At 52.6% G+C, this 19589-nt stretch overlaps 1 protein-coding gene across 2 annotated transcripts in view; it reads right to left on the bottom strand.

Annotated features, from left to right (window-relative positions):
• The window catches only part of LOC127471177 (gamma-aminobutyric acid receptor subunit gamma-4), a 35867-nt gene extending 32501 nt beyond the window's left edge, over positions 1 to 3366 (bottom strand). The window contains exon 1 of one of the 2 annotated variants that reach the window (XM_051787869.1): positions 3292 to 3366. In XM_051787869.1, the coding sequence (XP_051643829.1) occupies positions 3292 to 3347 (56 nt within the window). In that variant the 5' untranslated portion in view covers positions 3348 to 3366. The remainder of the gene's footprint in view (positions 1 to 3291) is intronic. The other variant, XM_051787877.1, reaches the window with a different exon arrangement.
• Between the last annotated feature and the right edge of the window lie 16223 nt (positions 3367 to 19589).

Below are 19589 nucleotides of genomic sequence, written 5' to 3'. Positions count from 1 at the left end.
ATCCTAAGGCTTGGGCTAGCATTTCCAGGGAGCCATATCTCTATTACAGATGCAGTGACACTACCAAAAATATGCTTTTTGCTAATGCAGCTAATCCTGGTCGACTAAACCATACTAAGCCATCTTAGCATAAGCAAGCCAGCTTTTTCTGGAGAAAATATGCTTTTGCTGTCTGTGCACCCATAGGCACACACCAGCCCTTGCTGGTCAACAGTGTGACTCTCCTGCCACTGCCTCCTCCCCAGTCTTTCTTCCTGGTGGCCCCCCTTTAAATTGAGACAGGAAGAGTCCAAGATCTGTTGCAGAGGAGAGGTATTAAGGTGGCATGTGCATCCCCCCTCCAGCTGCTAATGGAAATGTCACAGTGCAGACCTGCAGTGATCCCCAGCGTGCTGTGAACACTTGCTGGCCTGGCGGCTCCATCTCCAGGCACAAAGTGACTGGCTTGGTGACAGGGGACAGCCAGTTCTCATATGTCTCTGTGCAGCCAGGAGGAAAGGCAGAGCCATCTTTCCTCACCTCTGCTTATTAAAATGTCAAAACGCCCTCCTCACAGCCCTCCTGTGGGGGCCCTGGGGATGGGGCACAGCCAGAGTGTGGGCAGGAGCTGGGCTGGGGGGGGTGACAGCAGGGCAGAACTGGGGACCTTGTGAGGAAATCCCTGGTCTGACAGATGCAGTTGGGGCTGTGGCAGCTCCTGCTGGTGCCCAGAGCAGGAGGCTTGCACGGCAGGGAGTTGTCCTCTCGGATGTGCTCACATAAATGGATGGGGTTGGACAACCCTCCTTGGGCAACCCGTGGCGTTACAGCAGGACAGTGCTCTGCATTGCCTCCCTGAGCCTGTTTTACTCCAGCAGACACCTGTTTTGCTGAGGTTTCCCAACACACTCTTGGTCAAAGCCACTTGAAGAGCTGGTGGCTGGCTCCCTACCCCAGTGCCTGAGCTGTCTGACAAGGTTTCCCTTGTCAGGCAGGAGGAGGGGAAGAGCAACATGTGCCATGAGCCCCTGAAGGCACTTCTGCTCCTTGCCTGGTAGGACGGCTGGTGGTGCTTGTCTAGGATGCACACCCACTACTATTTGCAAGCCCTGAGGCAGGAGCCTCCCAGGGAAGATGCAGATCCCAGGGCTGTATCCAGCCCCTCTGCAAACAGAGCTGAAAGTCTCCCCTGCTCCCGAGGAACAGACAGCAGCAAAATGCAAGAACAACATTTCCCTTGGTTGAAAAGCACTGGTCAATTCTAATTACCACATACTAATGTGTCCTTCTAGTCACCCATCCCAATGCCTCCTAGGGTTGAAGGCACAGGGACATTCAGGCAGACTACTCTGAATTAGAAGAGGGCAGAGGATCAAAGGACAGGGGGCTCACTAAACAGTCCCCTACCAAAATTTCACGTCTTTGTACCTCTCCTTTTACAGTACATTCCATGAAGCCCCAATGGTCAAGTCTGCACAGTTTCAACCACCTGCCAAGCCCAGCTTTCCTGTGGTGTGATGCTGTGCAGGGATCCTGCCTGCAGGGTTCAAAGTTGAGTGCCCTGATCCCAGCCCAGGCAGTGCCCTGGGAAACACTGAATTAGGCTCTGTGCTGGGGGGACTGTCTGGGGAGTGCTGAGTCACCTGGCACAAAGTATCCAGCCCGCTCCAGTGCCAGGAGATGGATCTTGCTGCTTTTACCAGGAGAAGATCTCTCACACATACCACCTGAACCGTGCTCCTCACCCCAGCACCTACCAAAATGTGTAGGGCAGAGGAGATTCACCCTCCACAAACTGCATACAGGAAAAATGCAGTGAATGCAGAACAAGATCCTTGCTCCTTTTCTCCTTCTCTCACAGGATTCCTCTCCCACTCCACCATGCCCCCCCCCCCCCCAACATTCACAGCCACTGCTCCTGGCAAAGCAGGGGCCAGGGAAGAGGCAGACATGAAGGACTGGGCAGAAGGGAAACTGGGCCAGATGTGGGATGAACCTTCCCGCTCAAGGGTATGTGAATACAGGACTTAATTGCTCCTCCATGTGATCCTGCAGCTTACCAGTCACCCTCTCAAAATGCAGGGCTCATGGCAAGGCACTGCGGGGACTGTAGGACACAGGGACCGGGACCACCATGGATCCATCCCCCTCTCAGCTCTCAAATGCCCCCCAGCACCCCCACGCTGCCGGGAGGCTTTGTGTCCATGCACAGGAGAGCCTGGTCTCAGGGCATGAACTGTGGGGCAGCTCTTGCTGCCCCGACTCTGGGAAGGCCAAGCCCTGGAGGACTGTGGCAGCGATGGAATTTCTGCCTGCACCCAGGGTCGGGAAGCCTTGGCAGAGCAGACCATTAGTAGCAGGATTCATGCTCCCGGTCCCTGACTGCATCTGTAATGGGATTTGATCGGCTTTAAGGCGGCTTATTCTGCCAATTAGCTTCAGCCAGTAAAATCCCTCTTCCCCCAAGCCCTGGGGGTAACAATCTGCTGACAACATGTTCTTTCCCCATCTAGCCATTAAACTCATCAGCAGGGCTAGGAATTGTAAAAAAAAGAAAAAAAAAACAGAAAAAAAAGGAAAAAGAAACTTGAAAACCCCTTGTGCGTGGGCCCTTTCATCGCTGTTTACAGAACAGCGCTACGAACCGCTGGCCCTGGGAGAGAAGTGTCACCTGCCGGCCCCTGCCTCCGCTCACCTCCTCGCCCAGCGCACGGGGGGCATCGGGGTGGCTCCCGGCCGGCACCCAGAGCTGGGACCCGCGGCCAACCTGTAGAGCAAGGCAGGAGCCCGCGCTGCCCCCTCCTCCTGCCAGGCTGCAAGCCCTGCGGGGGCTTCGGGGTGCCAGGGGATGGAGCGCGGGGAAGGGGACGCAAGCTCCTTCCCACCCTGCTCGACTGCACGTGGAAATGTCCCGGTGACGGATGGAGCTCCCAGGAGGTGCCGAGCTCCCTCTGGTCCTGCTCTGGACACCCTCAGAAGGGGCTCAGCCCCCGGCAGGATTCAGCCAGCGAGGTGATGGCGGCGTGGAAAACGGGATGCCCTCTCGATTCCGGCATGCCAAGGAGAGCCCGGAGTGCAAAGGACATGCAGGCATTAGGTGCTGTCGCGACCGGACCCGATCCTGCCTCGAGGCCGCCTGGAAGGAACCGCTGGGGGCACGGAGGTGCCCAAACCCCCGTTGAAGCCGGAGTGGGGTGGGGGCACACGGGGAGAGGTGCCGCGACTCAGCCCTCTCCGCTCCCGCTGCCCCGACGGGTAAGCCGAGGCGGGGAGGGGGCGTCCCGGCCGGCGGGGAGGGCGTGGGGGGCTCACCTGGCGCGCAGGACCGGCCCGAGGGCCAGGCAGAGCAGCAGCACCGTCCCGGGCATCTCGGCGAGGCGAGGGGCGGCCCGGGGGCGGCGGCGGCGGCGGTGCGCCCGCCCGGCGGGGCTCAGCGCGGGGCCGGGCCGGGGGCGGCCGCGGGGCCCCCCCGCTGCCCGATGCGCCGCGCTCCGGCCCCGCCGCCGCCCGCGCGGCCCCGCGCTCCGCGCCCCGCTCCGCGCCGCCGGGCACCGAGCGGAAAGTTGGGCATCTCTTCTCCGGTCCGCGGCGGGGAGGGGCTCGGAGCGGGTCCGACCCCCCCGCGCAGGGGCCGGCCTCCCCCGCACCCCCGGGGCTGGGCGCCGGCGGGGGGGAGCACCGAGAGGCACCCGCGCATCTGCCGGAGCCGCGCTGCCGGGGAGCGAGCACCGTCAGCTGGTGCGAGGAGCGCTCGCTCCCCCTCTGCGTAACAAGGCGTTTGATTTCTCTTAATACTCGCTTTCTTTCGTCTTTTCTTTTTTTTTTTTTTCTTTCTTTTTTTTTTTCCCGTGCACAACTGTTGGGGTGTTTGTCTAAAAAAAGAAAGAGTGGGTAATTATCGCTAAAATACGCGAGGCGTCAGGCCCCGGTGGGCTGAGCTGCCAGGGAGATGCAGCCGGGGAGAGGGTCCTTTCCCACCTGTTGGGGCTGCTGTCCCGAAAAAACAGCCGGGAGGGTGCGTGGGCAGGAGCTGGGGGGTCGTGAGTGGGCTGTGGGCTTCCAGCCTGTCACTCTCTGCCTTTACAGTTTGCCAAGCTGCACTCGGGCATTTCTTTTCACTGCCAGCATCCGTTTGGGGTGAGAGCTGATCGGAACAAACTTTGTTAGATTTACATGAGGTACCAATAATTGTCTTTTGTTATGTGGTTATAGGCTGAGTTGCAGGAGATGGTCCCCAGAGGGGCCTGGTCCTGCATCTCCCAGAGGTCTGGCAGCACCCATGACAAATGGGAATTTGGTGCCTTGGAGTGCTCCAGGAGTACAAGTGATCAATAACAGTAGCACAGCTGGGTGGGTTTTCTAGGCTCTCTCCCCTGCTGATTCCTGTCATGATCACCTTTAGCCTTCAAGCATGAGATCCGAGCAGCCCCAAAGCCACAGGAGCCAGCTGCAGGCACCAAGGCTCTGAGATGGCATTTCCCTCTGATGGAGCAACTGCAGATTATGTTTCCTTTACTGCATGCAAAGAAGCCGGCTCTGGGATGGCAGAGTGTACAGGGAGCACATGTCAAAAGAGTAAATAATGAATATCAAAGCAACGGTGAAGGTGGAAAAAGCTCTTTAAGCTTCAAAGCAAACCACTGGATTGCTCCAGAAGTTCTTGAGGGATCCAGATGAAGCTGAAGTTGGGAAAGGTGCAAGAGTAGCTGCAGGGAGGATGTAGCTGTCAAGGATTCTGGTCATGAGCAGATCACAGAAAACCCAGGGGTTCATATATGTGCTCTCAGCTCCCCCTCAAGACGCAGGATGTGAAGTGGTGTGTGGGGAAATTCACGGGACTGATTTCTTTTGACCACCCCTACAGCTACCTGAGAACTGAGAGGTCTGGGGAGGACTGGCACTCGAGGAGATGGAGATGGTCTGAGCAGTGTTAGGGAATCACAGTGTCCCCTTATGATGCTGTTTTGAGGACACCTTCCAGGCAGGGGTATGCACTAGGACCATCCAAACAGCTGCCCTCCCTGGTCTTCTCCTTCATCTACGGTGGTTTCTTTTTGTAACTGGTACCGAGTCTTTTCCTTGGACCAAGGGTAAGAATGAAGCGTGTTGATGGTGCTGGAAGGAAGAGAGAGCACTGCTTTTCAAGCAAGCACATTATTTATCAGCAGCACAGGCTCAGCCAGTGAGAAACCCATTTCAAATTCATGGTGACTGATTTTGACCAGGAAAAACCACCCTCAGCCCACATACTGAGGAGGACAAAATGTCCTGCACTAGTGTTTTGGGAGGAAGCAGCCCCTTATTTTCCACTTTGAAGAGACATTTGTTTTGAGGTCTACTGTCATGGGATTCCAAACTTAAACAGGAGATGCAATGTTTTATTCAAGATGCTTTTTATCCCTTCTGGTATTTCAGTTTAACCGGCAAACTAATAAAACCTATTATTTACAGAGTCCTCATGAGCCCAGAGCCTGGGGGGCCAAGCTGCCACAGCAAATGAGGGTTTCATCGTGCAGCCCTCACTGCAGGATTTAGCTCTGGAAGACAAGGAGACAATTCCAGCCCTGGCTCAGGATCCCAAACCTTGCGAGGACGGCAGTGCTTTAAGAAGGATGAGTCTGGGCACATCCACAGCCTGTCCAAATCTCCCCGTGCTGTCCCAAAACCCCTCTGCAGGGGTTGTGCTGCCTGCTCCCACAACGGGGGGGAAGGGGGAGGTGTGTGTGTGTGACTGCAGGCTGGAGCAGCAGGGGAAGGCAGGAGGCAGTTCTCTCCCTGCCTCTTCCCTGTGAAAAGGGCTGGTCACTCCTTGCCTCAGGCAATGCCAAAGACGAGGAGTGTCTCTCTCCAAGGAGACTGTTCTTCTGGGCCACATCAGAGGGAAAACAGATGCAAGTGGAGAAAGGTGTTATCCCAAGGTGTTCAGGAGCTCATTTCTGAGAAAACGCAGGCGTTTGCAAAATCTGCCTCAGACAGATCTCTCTCCAAGTGTGGAGGAGCAGGACTGGGGGACCCCAGGCAGACACAGATCCCACGGAGCTCTGCAGGGAGAGGTCAGGCTTGAGAGCACTGCTGGCAGAGCTGGGCACGCCAGGACAAGGAGCTGCCAGGGCGTTCTCAGGCAGCTACTGCCAGGACCATGCAGCAGACAGCTCTGAAGGGCTGCATGGAGGTGAACTTGCCTTCCCTTCCTCCCATCGCTGCTCGTCACAGGTCTGAGGACAGAGCACAGTTAGAGCCGCTGTCCTTGGTGCTCATTCTCCTCCTGATAATGAACTGGGGCTCCAGCTGTCACCTACCCAGTGCATCCTCTGGGAGCAGCGCAGGTTCCAAGGCCAAGGCTTCCCATGGATGTCCTCTCCATGCCCAGAGCTGTGTGCTCTGGCAGAAGGCAGAGGCTGGTAGGGCTGTGAGTGTCCTACAGCAGCATCCCTGAGGCTGAGTGTGCTGACAGACCTGGCATGAGAGTGGGGAAGGACATCTGAGGAGAAGCTGATTACAGGGTCCCTATGGGAAACTTGGAGGATGAAAACCCCTGTATAAGCCTTGACCCTTTTCTCCAAGTTGGGGCATGTCCTGCACAGTAGAAACATTTGTTTACTCTATCAGGGCATTTGTTCAACATAACCGAGGTTTTGTCTTTTTCAGGCTCACCAGGCACAGCAGCAGATGCTGCATCTGGGCTCACATGACATCAATAACCACTTCAGCTGGGCTCTGCCTTCCCACCTTTCTGGGCAGCGATGATAGATGAAGCAGACAGGACACAGTGTGGTTTTTAGGTGCTGGAGTGAACTTGCAGTGCTGACAGATTAAAAAAATGTGTTTGGAGTCTGAACAAATGTGACGTGTATGTTTTCCAAGGAGAATGAAGGGTGTGGGAGGACAGCCCAGGCCGTAGCAGGAGCTGGTGCAAGGTGTCCCAGAGGGTGACAAGAGCATTGACAGGAGTGAGAACTTTACTTTCATCCTCTGCTGCTACGTCAGGCCTGAAGGAGCCTCTGGAGTTCCTTCCACTGTGGACAGTCCCTCTTCAAAATGAGTGGAAAGAGATCACCAAATGCTAGGTGATCTGATCCTGTGTGTCAGCATGGCTCCTGCTGTCACCCTGGGGATGGGAAAGATGCCGTTTCCTGCGCTTTTATGGCTCTGCCTTTCTGAACCCCTCCCCAGCTCAGGGTTGAATGTGTTACATCCCTCCCAGGGGTTGAAACGTAAAAAGAGAAAACGCACATGGGAAAGGCTGAGAAGGGGAAGAGAATTGGCAGCATTGGACAAAAAAGGGAAAAATCTCATCAAATTGAGCACCAGGTGTTTCAATACTTTTTCAAATAGAATTTGCAGCTATGCCATCCCTGCATCTGACCTTGTATGTCCAGCACAGGGCCGTGAGCTGGTAGTTTAGCCCCCAGAATAACTCCCAGCAGAACATCATTATTTTAAATTCTGTGCAACTGCTGATACAAACTTTGGGGACATGCAGCTGCAGGAACAGGAGCAGCTGCTTCTCTTCACTGTAGAAATGTGTCTGCTTCTGGATGGAGATACACTAGCTCCTTGTCAACCTGTGCCACAGCAGTTCAGGGTAGGGGAAAAGGAGCCAGGGAGGTCATGGAGGCAACAAAAACTGTCACTGGGATGCAAACTGTATTTCACAGAGTGATTCCTCCCAGAGTTGCTCAATAGCTGGGAAAAACCTGATCTTAGGGCTCTCCAGAGGACACACTGGGACTGAGAGCAGAGCCAACACATGCAGAAGGTGGTGCTCACCACCAAAACCCCATGGCCAGCAGTGACCCTGCCTGACCCTTTCCGTACTGCAGCCCTGAAGGCAGAGCTGAGGGCACCTCATCCCCTGCTGGCCCCCCCTGGTGAGATCTGAGAGGGGGAGAGAGGGAGGCAGAGTTGCCTTTTATTGTTAATACCCTCAGGCATTTCTATCCAGGGACGCGGGGATTTCAATGACTTCTCTCTCCGCTGTCTCGGGAATGTTTATACACCAGTAAATAATGGGAACTGCTCATCTGTGGCTGAGTGTAGCTGTTCAATTACAGCCATCTCCAGCAGCTGATCCGAGCCCTGCACTCCGCTCTCCCCCTCGCCCCAGCGCTGTGGTTTGCCTGGCAGCTTGACATTTTGTCAGCCCGAGGATAACGCAGGACGGTTGACAAGTGGAGAAAACAGTGCAAGAAGCTTTTCCTCCCAGAGCACAGTCCCTCCTGTTGCAGGTACCACCTGAGCTGGGGTCACACAAGCTGCATTTCTTGCTCCCTATTGTGGGCCTGGCTCTGAATCTGCAGGAGGGATGCCAGCAGCGAGCCCATTTTCTCACACCTCTTTACTTCTTGGGAGCTATTAGACACTCCCAAGGCCTGTTTAAATTTCCTCCAGTGTGAAGGGCCAATGTCTCCCCCGGGACGTGCTCTTCTCTCCCAAGTGCCTGAGCTCAAGGGACACACTGTGGAGGTTTTTGTTGTGTTTTTTTCAGAGAGGCAGTGCTTGGGACTGTGGCACTGCAGCCCATGGTGCCAACCCAGCAGGGCTGCATCAGCAAGAGCTCACCAGGGAGGTGACCAGCTGAGAACAGGCTTGGCACACCTTGATGCATTTTGCCCATCCAGCATGTGGGATCCCCAGCACACGCCTGCTCAGGGCAGGGGCAGTGTCTGCTCCTTCCCTGGAGCAGCTTGACAGACCCTCTTCCACCTCTGCCCCAAAGCATCATTCATGCAGGGGAGCAAAACCATCTGATGTGCTGCTATTACCCACTCCCAGATGGGGGAGGCAATGGCACTGCCTCTCCTTCCATGTCCTCTTGGCCCAGGTGGGACGCAGGAGCACAGTTAACCCCCACAGCAGCCCTGAGAGCCTACCATGGTCGTACCTCCAGGGTGTTGTTCCCGAGTGTATGGCAGAGCAGAGCTGCTCTCCCAGTCCAGACCCCATCCAGCTGTTCTCCACTGCTGGCACTGCCATTTGCACCCTTTCCACCTCCCCACCCTTGTGAGTGTCTGCAATTCTCCTCAGCCCGTGCTCGCAGGAGCACATGGAGAAATGCCAGCACTGCTCTATTCCTTAGCTCTGGATCTCCCGTGAAATACTGACCTAGATCAACCCAGAGCTGCACACGAGCCCGGGCTGTGCTGCTGTGGCTGCCAGGCATGGTGAGCCCCTCTCGGGCACCCCTGCTCTGGGATTTTACTTCCCAACCCAACAGTCCTCACCCCTCATCGTGCAGAAATCCAGACCCCGTCTGGCCAACACAGCCAGTGCCATTGTGTCCAGCACCCACCTTGCCTCTCCTCTCTGGTTTTCTCCCCCTCCATCCCAGCCCCTCTGGCTGCCCAAAGCAATCAGTGGCAGCTGAAGTGCAAAGGAGCAGACACCGTGAGCTGCAGCTCTCGCGCTCGGTGCCCTCCAGCTCTGCACTCCCAAAGCCATCGGAGCAGAAACGCCTGCACACGTAGTGCCTCTCCAAAAGAGAGATGCTGGCACTAGGGTCTGGTAATTGCCAGCACGTCAGGAATGAGAGATCTTCTCCTAATACTTTCTAAGCTCCAATCTTAATCTTGTTCATTGCTGTTAAGTCTCAGAGAAATCGGGCCGATGCGTTGAAAGGAGGCAAAATAAAAAGATTTGAGAGGAGGCTGAAGTCTCTTCAGAAAACTGAAGGGAAATAATCTTCAAAGGTTCCCGTGAGCCTGCGCTCCCCAGCCTAGAAAAGCAGAACAGATCAACACTGAGCCTTGCTGGAGCTGTTTTTCAGCCTGGTATTTTGTGGGAGGAGACAGAAGAGTTAAGGCTGGAATATTCGAAAGCAGTCACAGGATCTCAGCACCCAGCCCCTGGGACCCCGTCCCTGGGATCACTGCTGCCTGGCAGGTTCAGATCCACAAGGCAAAGCCCAGTTCTCATTTCCCCATGGGGCTGGGGACAAGCCAGAGCAGCAGCACATGAGGGGCTGGATGGTTTTCCCTGGGTGAGGAACCCCAGGAGGGTCTGCAGGCCCTTCTCACTGCCCTACCTGTGAGGGGGATCCAGCCAGGTGGAAAGACCTGTAGAGAAATTACCTGTACTGGGAGGATGGAAGGAGTTACCTCGGGGAAGGAGTTGCCCAGGAAGGGTGTTTGCTGCCCATCATCCCAGGTTCTCATGGCAAGGAGCCAGGGCAGCACAGCACCCTGCTCCCACCACCCTGCCTGGGGCTGCCTCACCCCTCTGTATCCCATTGCCTTGCACCATCCCTGCAGACAGTGCTGTGCCAGCACCCTCTCATCCTCAGCCAAGGCACATCCATGGAGGGATCTTCTCTCTCCTTGCATCTTCCCCTAAGGCCTGGGAGGTTCCCACAGTGGAAGCTGCTTCCAGACTATGGACTTGTCACTGCCGGCTGAGCTGCTGCTGAATCCCTTCCTTGGCTCACAGGTACTTTCAGCCTCCCTGGCAGCCCAAGGCAACACGTGCTGCCATTGGAAAAGGCCCTGCTGGGCAAGGTGCTGCCCTTTCACCATGCAAAAAATGTGTGTGTGGAGGAGACCACAGGTCATCCAGGGCATGCTCCAAACGCACCCCATCGTGGCACAGCAAGCACACACAGCTCTGTCCCACGCTCTGCAGAGGGACGTGCCCAGCCCTGGGTGTTTGCAGGAGGGGTTGCAGTGCAGAGATGAAGATAAGCTGAGCCAGATCGTGTCTGTGCAAGCAGAGTGGGATCTGATGAGGGTCCTGTGACCTGGGGGACGCTCTGTCTGCAGGCTCTTGGCAGAGCATTGACTCCACGGGCAGCTCTGCCAGCTCGCAGCAAATTTTGCTTTGCAGCAAATTTTGTCTTTGTCATTGCCCGTGTGTCTGGTAGACAGGGGACTCCTGTCTTCTAGGAGACTGTTAGAAAATGCCTTTCAACTGCAGTCAAATTCACCCCCCTCAAAAAAAAAAAAAAATAAAGAGCAAGCCATAATTACACCCACACAGCTCTCCACATCGTGCTAAGCTTCACCCCCCTTCCCAGAAATGCACCCGCACCTATAGAGTGGATATGTTGATTAAAAGTCCCCCAAAATGAATAGATCAAGAGAAATCCGCCATACCCCTGCAGCAAGGGTGAAGTGCTTTTTAATTAAGGACAAAGAGATGCAAATGTCCTGAATCATCACAAGCAAATAGCAAAATAGCACCTGTCAGAATATTAAAAAACAAGCACTCAGCATTCCCTTGTGATCAGCTTGAAGGAGGCCTTGAGTTAAAAAAAAAAAATTCCACTGAGAGTTGAAAAACGTAATAGACTGGGAGTGAGCGAAGAAAACGGCTCAATATGGACCACTGGGGATTACTTGGTGGTGATTTTGGCATGTGAATGTGTCAGGGTGGCCACCAGGAGGGTCTGGAGCAGCTCTGGCCCCAGCACAGCCTGTGCTGGACCCTCTGAGAGGGTGGGATGAGTGACATGGAGAACTGCTGACCTGCCCAGTGCCAGCCAAGCTCTGCCCCTCCCAGGTGCGGGTTCCCTGCTGCCACCCTGCAAAGTCCCTCACCATGAGCACTCAAATAACCCCAGTCAGCTGGGAGAACACAACTTAATGCATGCTGAAGTGTTTGCTGGAGGACCAGCCCCGGGGTCTGCTCCAGCGAGGTCCCCTCACCTCTGTCAGACCTGCCCGTGCTGAAGGAGAGAGGATTTAAGTCGTTCTGGGTAATGAAGGTGACAGGCCTGCTGCATTCCTGAGCCCTGTGACAGGACCCCATGAGCTGTTCTCCTTGCTGTGCATTTGGTTGTGAGGCAGCCCAGGAATGAGCAGGAAGGGCTTTGGACGTGTCCAGAGCCTTTATTATTAGGATGGATTACAGGAGAAACTGGCTGGAACAGGTACCTGGATCCTGGTGCTGCTGGGGAGAGCAGGCAGGTGCCCTCAACCTGATCGGGGCAGGCAATTATTTTCCTAGAAGAGAAGGGTTAAACAAGGAGATTGGGGGAATTCTTTGGCATTTTGGGTGTTTTCATTGCTATTGTTGCTTGCCTTCACCTAAACCCCCGTGTGTTCAGGTTAGAACCCCAAATGTGGGGGGATGTGGTGCTGTGAGGAGCACCCTACACACACAGCTGCCCCTCTGGTCTCCAGCTGCTGGGCTGCACCTCAAAAAGGTGGCCTTGAGCACCACTTGGCTTAATGACACGGCCGAGGCCACTGCTGTCCCCAGGGCTGTACCGGAGCCAGGAGGGACGAGGAGTGGGAAAGGCAATGAAAGGATCAAGTGTTGGGAAGGACAGCGAGAGCCAGCACAGCCCAGAAACAGTGACAAAGGACCAGGGCTGTGAAGGGAAGGCAGAGTGAAAGGGAAATGCCTGGAATAATAAGTGACGGACGGATGCCTTTGAAGGGGACTTGGATATCTTGGGTCTCCCGCCTGACCTACTTAAAACTGGCGTAATCTGATGAAGGAGCAACCTCCAGCTCTAAATATAAACTTCTCTCCTCTTTATTTAAATTCCTTCCCTCTGCCACCCAGGGGGAGGGCTGTGGTTGGTAACCGGGTGGAAGGCACTGTGTGTATTCCATAGGTCCCGCAGGAGCGCCCGGGAACCCCAGGAGGGCTGGGCACCTTTCCTGGTGGAAGGGGCTGGTGCAGCAGCAGAGGCACCAGCACAGAGCCCAGAGGGGACAGCACTGGCATCACGTGCTTTTCAAGCAGCCAGTTTATTAACAGGAGCAGAACTGCTCTCCATCAGGCACTGCCCATAGGGAATGAGGGGGTGCACTGCTCCCAGGTAGCCGCTCCGGGCACTACCTGCAAGAAAGCTGCACATCACGACCCAGAAGCCAGGGAGCTCTCATTAGCTCCTTGTACACACATGATTTGCAATCAAAGATTTTTCATTTTAAATGAACCACAAATCTGGTGCACAACGGAGTCCTGAGGCAGCAAGATACTTGGCAAATATAGGCAGAATTTGGCAATTAGCTTAAACGAGAAGAAAAACAAACAAAACCACAGTCCAAGAAAAAACAGCTGCGACGAGAGCACTTTTTTCCAACCTGTTTTGAAATAAAATGTTTTGCTTAAGAATGCCAAAATGTTTCATCGATCCATGTTCTAAATTAAATGTTTCAAGGTTTTCCACTTCAGCACACTGATGTTCATTTAAAACCTGACTTTCTTTAAATAAAAGGGTAGAAAAAGAACCTCTGTTTAGGTTTGAACAACATACTGAGATGACAAGATGAATTTTTTTCATTTTTCCTGTTTCACTGGAAAGCCATATTAAAAAAAATAAAAATAAAAGATTTGATTCAATATGAACCAAATTTAATCCATTCCTCACTTTGCTCCAGAGCAATTTCCTTATCTGCAATGTATATTGCAGGGCATGCCAGGTCTTTCCATTGCCATGTGGGGAGCAAGGTGGGTTTGGTGGGAATTCCCAACAGATCAGAGCAAGACTCATAATATTGTTTTATCAAGGGCTTTCGTCAGCCCTTACAGCTCCCTAAGGACATAAAATTTCCAGCTCATAGACTCTGGGACTGAATTAGCTATTCAGGAACCTTCATGTGCTTTATTCAACCTCCTTGCTAAAAGGCAAAAAATGTATGTGGGAATAGGAAGAAAAAACAAATTAAAAAAGTCATTACAGAAAGCCAGCAAGCTGCACATCTCTCAGTACCACTATCAGGATGAGATGAGTTTTTTCCCTTTGTGGAGATAGGCCCCGTTAATTTTCTTGGCAGGATCTCCCATGTTAAAGCAACAAGGCAAATGTTTGCTTTGACTTTTCAGCACTGTTTGTGAACCCTGTGGGGGGGGTAAAAATAAAAAATAAAAAAAAATAAAAGGAAAAAAGAGAGAGAGAAATTCTCTTAATCTGAAATGCTCTACACATTAATTTTTGCAAAGCTCAGATTTAGGGTCAAATTCAAACTGACAGAGTCTCCTTGAAGGAGGAGGAGGGGCGGGAGATAATATTGGGTAAAGAGGAGAGAAAGATGAGACAGGCAAAGTGGATTTTTTTAAGCTTGCAGGGAGATACTAAGCTCAATAATCAGACAAGAAAGGCAACGAGCAGCTATCAAAGCAGCAGCCTTTTTAAGAGCTGTACTCATCTGAAAGCAACTCTTAGTTCTTGTGAAAACTGCCGCCTTAACAGCTGTCCCAATTAGAGCCAGCCGGAAATTTCCCAATAAACCCACGTTTTTGTCAGAAAATAATTCGCTGAGTCTGAAATGCTCCAAGTTGGCTGAACTTTTGTTGAATGGAAAAGCAGGGCTCCAACTGGGTCCGGAGCTCAGCTGCCAGGTTTGCGCTCCGAGCGGCAGCGCTGACGGAAAAGTCAATTTTGCTGAGCAGCTGCAGGCACCAGGAAGCGCCTGGTTCCCATAATTTATGTTTGGGATTTGGTTGGAGTTGAAGGGAGGGAGGAAAAAAAATAAAAAAAAAAAGATAAAAAGGCAACTGAGTTCCTTACAAATTTGAGCTGGAGCCAGCCGAATTTGCTCATGCCACAATCCCATATGCCTGACCCGTTTTAGGATCTTGGCGGCTGGATCTGCGAGGGAGAGAAAAAAAATAAATCAACCCCAGAGTGCTGTGGGGAGGCCAATGCTGGAAGTGGTAGCACTTCTGACGTGTCTCTGCCAGGAGAGAAGGCTCATGGCTGTGCCCATGGCTGCGTGACAATGAGGGCAGCGGGTCTCCCGGGCTCTGTCCCTCCCCTGGTGTGGCCTTAGCAGAGACATCCTGATGCCACCTTCCTTCTCTTTGCTTTATTTTTCGTTTTCCAACCGTAGTAAAAGCAGTCGTGTTTTTTTCAGCTACATCTTTGAAAACTGATTTATTGCCACGGGATGCATCACCAGATTTACTTTTTTTCCCAGCTGTTTCACTGCGTCAGAAACTTATTTAAAGAAAGAAAAAGTCAACAAGACTTAGACTAGGAGAGCCTGTGCAACTTTTCTCATGGAGAGAAGTTAGCTACCTCTATTTAAATTATATTCAAAAAGAAAAATTACCAGGCAGGACCATTCAGACTTCTCACAACCACCTTCCAAGGGTCCGTGAGGCTCTGAGGCAGTTGTCAGGGCCAGAGGAGGCCCTGAGTCAAACTGGATCTGTGTTTGCAGGGGGGAAAAAAAAAGCTGTTAATGCTCCTTGTGACTCCTGACCAGCAGGGAAAAGCCTTTCTGTGAGTGGTGATGATTAATTACTAATGATAATTAACCTACAACAACAGTGGCACTCAGAAACTAGAGCAAAGGCACACGTCCCATCATGTGCAGCTCTGAATGAAAACAGAGCCTCTGCCCCAAAGGGATTTCTTTTTAAAAATGCCTAGAAATGATGACTGACATAACTGGAGCTTTTCCTCATCCGAGCACTCCCCAGGGCACTGTGCAGAGCCCGTGTGTAGGTAGCACTCTCCCTTCCCATGCTGCTGGCTGTTGCTCATGGAAGGGTTCTGCTGCTTCACTGGGCAGCTCCAGGGGCATTCCTGGGGTCTCCAGTGCACCAAACCTATCTGTGCCACAAGAACAGGCGATTCATCAGGGCCCCGGTGCCTGGCCATCAGCAGCCCCCTCTGGTGTCCATCACTCCCTGGCCCCATCACCACGCAGGAGCAACACCAACACTGCCCATCATGCTGCCACTTAGATCCACAGCAGAGTAGGGGTGTGGGGCTGGGGTTTGAGATCATTCCCCCTTTGGGCCATTAAAGGAACGCTAAGGGCCCTCTGAAGCTAGGGGAAAAAAAAAAAAAAAGCATCTGCCACACTCTTCATTTCATCTCGCAAGCTGTGAGCTCCCACCCCTCTCACTGCCTATCCCCGTTGACAGCCGTGCTTCCTACAGAGCAAATGGGCTCGAAACTCTGTGATCAAAGTCATTTGCATTGACTTCCATGGCCTGGTTTCTCTGCCTGGATTCTTCTTCCCATCGTTGTAGCTGCCCTGCCCCTCTCTGAAGAGGGAGCACCAGTTTCTTGCCTCTTTTAGGCGTTCACTGCATCCCTGGTTCCTCCCCAGAGGGAGAAAACAAAATGCTGGTGCTGGGTGTCAGCGTTCACCTGCAGGTTTAGCAGCACACACACACTGAGCTGCTTTGGCTTGACCCAGTCTCATGGCAGAGGTGGATGTTTCCCTGCACACCATTTCCCAGTCAGTTTTCCCTCTTTGCTCCCTCACAGGTCACGTTGACAGCTGACCCCTCCTCAGGCTGTTTCCTACCAGACAGGCTCACTCAGCAGCCCCTTAAAACATCTCAGGCAAAGAGCTCAATCCCCAGTGGGCTTTGCCATGGGGCCAGTTGCCCCAGTGGGTGGAAGCTGGTGGCCCCAGCCCAGTCAGTCCCAGAAGGGCTGCCTCTGCTCTCTGTCCTGCTCAGAAAAGGACTGCAGCAGCATCTCTCACTCTGGGAAAGAAGAAGGTCTCCATGGCAGCTAGGAACAGCACAAGCACAACAGTAAGGCTGTGCAAGAAGAAACTTGATTTTTTTTCCCTTACAGAAAAGGCTTCTATTTTTGACAAAAGGCCTTTTTGAGGTATGAAACCTCTTATGAAACTTCTCCCACATCAGTGCTTTACATAAACTATTTTGCTGTGGTTGTGTTATTCATTGCACGCATCTTACACCAGCATGAACTAGTTTATCTCCAGAGGGTGGAAAGGGGAGCCTGGCTGTGGGACAGGACATCCTGGGTGTCACATCCTCTGCAGGTCACCTCGCCCAGGCAACGAACAACACTCCAGCCTGGTGTGACTCCTCCGAGCAGGGAAGAGCTGCCACCACAGGGGAGAAAAGGGTCTCACAGCATGAGCATCACCTTTAGCCATGCAGGAAGAGACTGTTAACGGGCCAGGAACCACACACAGGGCACTCTGAGTCACAGCCTCTGCAAGGGGAACGGCACTGATGTGCTCCCGAAGAGCCCATGGTGACAGTGGCCAGTTACACCCTCATAAAGATTCACAGGGCAGAGAGTCCATTCATTGCATTGGTATCATGGACTTATTTTTTTTTCCTCTGAGCCTGAGATGTCAGGGCTGATAGCAGATAGTTTGTTTCACAGCGAATGTACAGTGATAGGTCAGGGGAACAAGTGAAAATGCCACCTTTGAGGGGAATTAGATCATTAAAATGTCACAGTAGTATCTTGGGAAGCCAACTGGAGATTCCAGCTGCAGTTTCTTGCTCCCTCTGCTAGAAAAAATAAATAACACCTGCCAAGGGAGACCAGGCCTTTGTTTTCTAGAGATTACCATTTTTCATATCCCCATTGTTTCACACTACTCTGCCAGCAAGAGAGTAATGATCTCATTTTCCATTGACACTAAGTCTGATTTTGGGGAAGTAAAAGCCTTCCTCCAAGCCTGGGCTGCAGAATAAATGGAGTGCTCTGAGAACAGCAGCACAGAAGGAAAACCTATGGACCACCCAGCTTACCATCACACCTAACAAACCTTAAATTAGTGGCAGCAGCTTGGCTCTGTGGGTCTCTGTTTCCATTCCCCCATCCACACTGCTACTGTTCGCCATCCAGGTGCCCTAGGGATTTCCAGACTCTCATCCCATCATGAAAAGAAGCATTTTCCATTGAGAAATACCGTGGTCTGGGGCTGCTGGCAGCTCTGAACTGCCTTGATTGGAGCCTGCGGGGGATTTCTCGGTGCTCAGCTCCCCAGCCGAGTAATGGAAGAAATAATCCTTATCTCCAGCATGTGCCCTCAGCGCCGAGGAATGCTGAGCTGCTCCCACCAGCCACTGTCCTCCTTAGGAATTTTCTTCCAGAGTACGAGCAGCTGGAGATCTGCACAGTAACAGCACATTTTAGAAGCAGTCACAGTGGGTAAAACCAAGTTCTCACCGTGCCCCTTGTCCCATCTTGCTGCAGCTGCTCAGAGCAGATGCCAAGGAGAGGGGCAGGTATATGGACAGTTCCTCCCTCTCCAGGACCCTCCATCATTCAGTAAGTTATCTCTAACGAGTTATCCTTGTCCTGCTGTCTATTTGCTTTCCCAGGCTTTCTCTCCCCCCCTCTCCCTTGGCAGGGCTGGGAATTGCTTCCCACACCAGCTCAGGATGGAGAAGGGGAGCCAAAAAAGCCTTTGCTGTCAGGTTCCTTTATCTAGGCAGCCAGTCACAGGACAGCTGATGGCAGCAGCCAGCACCACTCCTGGTTGCCTGCATTTCTCTCCTGCTTCATCTCCAGAGGACCAGCTCCACCAGCAGCCAAAGCTTCCCAGAACTCAGAGCACTCCAGCCCTCGAAGCAGCGACCCCTCAGCTGTCCCCCTGCACTGAGCCTCACCACCTAATTGTTGTAATAGTTCTTCAGACACTTAATTCATCTTCTGCCATGATTCAGGTCTTTGTTCCGCGCTGTGGCACAGAGGGAATAAAGCAGAGCAAGGACAGTGGGACAGCAGGCACCAAGGGGCAGGTGGCTGCTTCCCTTTGCCTGTGCACACACAGAAAATGAAAGCTACGTGTGGGGAGGTTTTTGTTTGTCAACACCAATGTGGTCCAGGCGAGATAATAACCACAAATGCCCGGGGTTGGAGTGCACAGGACAGGGAGGGAGCAGCTATTGTGGCTGCCTGAATGGTTTGACTGCTGGCAAAGCAAAGCCTTTTGTCCACTGATTTTTTCTTTTTTTCCTTGCACATTTACTTGGCTGGTTACCTTTTGTGTTTTCCCTCTCTCCCCAACATCATATTACTACGTTTGGAGGATATTTCCAGAACTTCAGGCAAGGCCAGGAAAGTGCAATTCAAAGCAAGGGCTTTGCTGACCTGAACCTCTACTTCTAAAGGGGACATGAACTCTGCACTGGGGTCTGACTGTGTTGGTTGAATTCTCCCTGGCAAATTTTTAGCTCTTTGCCTGATACTTTTGATGAGCCATTTTCAGCCTGTCGGGCACAAATGAACCATCGGGTTCATCTGTCTGCAAAGTGATCTCTGTGCCACAGGGCGAGCCAGCTAAACCCCAGATAGACCTTTCCTGTCTTGGACTGGATGATGGGATGATTTTTTAATCAGAAGAATCACAGATGGCAGATAAATGAAAAGCTTCAAAAAAACAAATTAATATTTATTTATGCTAGAATTCACTGTCCCTTCGGTTTTCAACATATTTGTGCATCGAGGGGTTATTATTGTTTTGAACTTCCCTGACCAACTCTAGCCCTGAGCATAGGAAACAAGCTAGAAAGATTTGGAGTCATGCCACACAAACAGGTTTGAGGCATGGAGACACCTGAGAACTGGAATATTTTCACAACTGAGGCTTTAATTCTCTGATCCTCCTGGTGTTCACATGGAGGGGAGAGAGAGGGATTGTTTAACTTTGAAACTCCAAAATGGCCTTGGTGCCCACCAAGGTTTTACAGAGTGCTTGCAACACAGCAGGAGGCAGAGATTAAGTTCTAAATCCATGTTTTCTCCCTGAAAAGCTGTGCTGATCACTAATCAAGTGAACTCCATGCTCTCACGAAATATTCATCTACATCTTCAGAACCCCCTGCATGGGAGTTGGGCCTGACTGGTAGGAAGCAGCTGGGAGCAGGACCATGGAAGTCCTTCAGCCTGAGCTTGGAGTGCCCCTATGGAGCAAAGCAGGGAC

This window comes from Manacus candei, unplaced genomic scaffold (genome assembly GCF_025592945.1).
Source record: "Manacus candei isolate 608988 ecotype Guabito, Panama unplaced genomic scaffold, ASM2559294v1 h1tg000003l, whole genome shotgun sequence".
NCBI classification, from domain to species: Eukaryota; Metazoa; Chordata; class Aves; order Passeriformes; family Pipridae; genus Manacus; species Manacus candei.
The sequence above is the reverse complement of the archived record's forward strand: the minus strand, read 5'-3'. Positions and strand labels throughout refer to the sequence as shown.